The sequence below is a fragment of the Cariama cristata genome, unplaced genomic scaffold (assembly GCF_000690535.1).
Source record: "Cariama cristata isolate BGI_N322 unplaced genomic scaffold, ASM69053v1 scaffold37898, whole genome shotgun sequence".
Taxonomy (NCBI): domain Eukaryota; kingdom Metazoa; phylum Chordata; class Aves; order Cariamiformes; family Cariamidae; genus Cariama; species Cariama cristata.
The window spans coordinates 4314-7367 of record NW_009633549.1 but is presented as its reverse complement, the minus strand read 5'-3'; the positions used below and the strand labels follow the sequence as shown (position 1 = coordinate 7367).

Genomic DNA, 3054 nt, shown 5'->3' with positions numbered 1-3054 from the left:
GACGTCTCCTTCTGCGACAAGGTGGGGGACCAGAGCCTAGCCTATATCGCACAGGGCCTGGACGGGCTGCGGTCCCTCTCCCTCTGCTCCTGCCACATTAGCGACGAGGGCATCAACCGCATGGTGCGACAGATGCATGGGCTCCGCACCCTCAACATTGGCCAGTGCGTCCGCATCACTGACAAGGGTCTGGAGCTCATCGCCGAACACCTCAGCCAGCTCACGGGCATCGATCTCTACGGCTGCACCCGCATTACCAAGCGGGGCTTGGAGCGCATCACCCAGCTGCCCTGCCTCAAGGTGCTCAACCTGGGACTTTGGGAAATGACTGAGAGCGAGAAGGTCAGGTGAGAGGAGGGGGGCACCCCGAGACCTCCATCTCCTCTGGAGGGACTCACTGACTGAGTGACTGACTGCTGCAATGGAGGGGAGAGAGAGAGGGGCACGCACAGAGCCATGCTACCCACACACCCTGGCACCTGAGGGAGGAATGTAGAGAAAGAGAGTATATCCTCGACCCTTCTGTGCTGCCTAGCTACCCTTGCTCTGGAGGAGGTGGAGGAGGAGGAAGGGGGAAGGAGAGAGAAAGCACCTATCCTTTTTCCAGGTCGTGCCTCCAGCTCTATGCTGGGGAGACAGAGCTCCCCCTTCCTCCACAGCATCCTTCCCTGTGGAAGAGGTAGAAGCCCACACTCTTATGCACTGGGGCTAGAGACACCCCTCTTTATCCTCACTCCCCGATTCCATCCCCTCATGCACTAAGGATGGATAAAGAAAGACCCTTGTTGTGCTATGTATTCAGAATAGATTATTTTCGGCTTATATAAAGGAGAGTGGGAATGGAGATGGGAACAAACAGTAACGACAGCGGAAAAGGCTTCCTATGTACCTGGCCACCCAGTCATCCTGCGCTGGGCACAGACACAGCTTTTGGTAAAATAACCATTCCACCTCTGCGCTTGCCCCTCCCCTGTCACCTGGGAATTGTGACAGAAATACAGCTCCCTAGGTACATTGATTTTTTTTTAAAAATTTTTATTTTTCTTACTTTTAAAATCTATTTTCAGTCTCCAGTTCCATGTTACTCTCTGTGGGTGGATACAACCTCCCACCATTCCAGTTCTCCACTGCACTAAGACTAGGGATAGCTACAGCCTCTCCTTTTGTCAGTATGTTTCAGTGTCATCCTGCACTATGGTTAACGGAAAAGCCTAGGCACTCCATTCTCTCTCCTCATCTCTCTACTGGAGATGAAGATACCTTTATACCTTTTCCTCCTTCTGTCTCTGTGGGGACTGGACATGGACCCCAGTCTCTTAAGCCTTCCCGTGCACTGGGGGACACTGAGAGTTACCGAGACTCATCTTCCCTTTCATCATTCTTTTTCTCCCCTCCTCCTTCTTGGCAACAGGGATAGACGTATCCAGCTACATATCCATTCCTCTTTGGGTCGGGGTAAGCAGATAGAAGGGGTGGCTAGCTCCCCTCTACCCAGGCGTCTTGAGGAAGAATCTCCAGCTTAATTCTGCTTCATTTGAGATACTGTGACCTGTTTTTATTTTGAAATGCATAAAAAAAATTACTGCTACAAAAGCAGCCTCTTATTCTCCCATCTATCCCTTGCTTACATCCTGTAACTGATCCCAGTTTTCCTCACTCATTCTCCTCTTTACAGTATTCATTTTCTGACATGGTTTTATTTTTAAAGACATTTGAAGTTGCTGTTCTTGTGGATTTTTAAGTACATTTTTTTTTCTGCTGAATATATTCTATATATATAAATATATATATGATGTCTGGCTACCTCGTTTTAATTTGTTACTTTTTTTTTCCCCCCCCTCCTCAAAAGCCCTGGAATTCTTACAGGAAAGAGATTTTGAGACTGAAACATTTTTTGGGTTAACAAACAGACTCAGGGTTTTACTTATCACAATCCCCCCCCCTTTTTTTTTTTTATTATTTTTGGTTTTAAGCTTACCCTATTGTGTCCCACCTTCACATTCTGGTTGTGCCTCTCCCTCCCTCTTCACTGGGGACCCAAACTGTGCTTCTGCATTTTTACTTTTCTAGCACAAACATGTAACATGTGAGAATCCACGCTGAGGACTGGGCTACTGTTAACAGAAATGTGTAAAATGCAAGTTCGTTTAAAAAAAAATTATATATATAGATATATGCAAATGTTTTCCCCTCCCCTCCCAAATCACCTACAAAAGGTCACTATGCCTGGCTTCCTGTTTGTAGGTGGAGAGGAGCAGAGCTGGCCTGCAGGCCCCGAGGCTGCAATGTGAAGGGGGGGAGACTTAAGTTCATCTGTCTTATCTCTGTTCTGTCAATAAAATGGAGCTGGGTCTTTAGATTTTTTTTTTTTAATTATTTTAAAGAGGAAGAGTAAGTTTGGTTTTTGTTTTCATTTTGTTTTGGTTTTTTAAGAAAAATATCTTGGCTTTTTTTTTTGCTCATCTGTTCAAAATCTCAAATCCTCCACAGTAACAGGCCAGACCATGGAGTTAATGCAAACCCAGAGACCCCTATGGATTAATTGTACTGTTTGTGAATTTGTATAAAAAAAAAAAATAACAAAGATCCTCTTAAAACATTTTATATTCTTACAGTAAAAGGTTAAACATATTTATATAATAAAAGAGGAAATATGAAGTATGTTTTTGAAAAAAAAAAAAGCCGTATCTGTGTTGTCTGTACTTTTTAAAGACATGTATCTATCTATCTATCTGTTGGGTTTGGTAAGTATGCCAAATGGCTTGTGCCGGGGGTTGGGGGCTGCTCATGCTTGTTTTAGTGAGTGACAGAGGATGAGAAGGAAGGAAGAGAGCCTGGTGCCTCCTGTGCAGGATGTTGAGCAACATCATCGTGAAGAGTTTGTAAGGAAGGGGTTTGGTAGGAGCAGCTTTGTCTGCGAGAGTGTTCGCAGCATCCATGGGGAGAAACTGAGTTCAGCTGCGCATCAGTCTGAGGTGTCAGCTCAGTTTGAGGTAAGACAAACTGAAAGTGCTGATGCTTGCTAGCAAGTGAATCGAGTATTCAGTGGCAGAG

General features: G+C 45.3%; 1 protein-coding gene across 1 annotated transcript in view; it reads left to right on the top strand.

The window, feature by feature from the left end:
- FBXL14 (F-box and leucine-rich repeat protein 14) overlaps positions 1-936 on the top strand; it is a gene marked incomplete at its 5' end in the record, with an annotated part of 1270 nt that extends 334 nt beyond the window's left edge. The window contains 1 exon segment of the mRNA XM_009706792.1: positions 1-936. This exon segment is cut by the window's left edge and continues 10 nt beyond it. Within this exon segment, the coding sequence (XP_009705094.1) occupies positions 1-351 (351 nt within the window).
- Between the last annotated feature and the right edge of the window lie 2118 nt (positions 937-3054).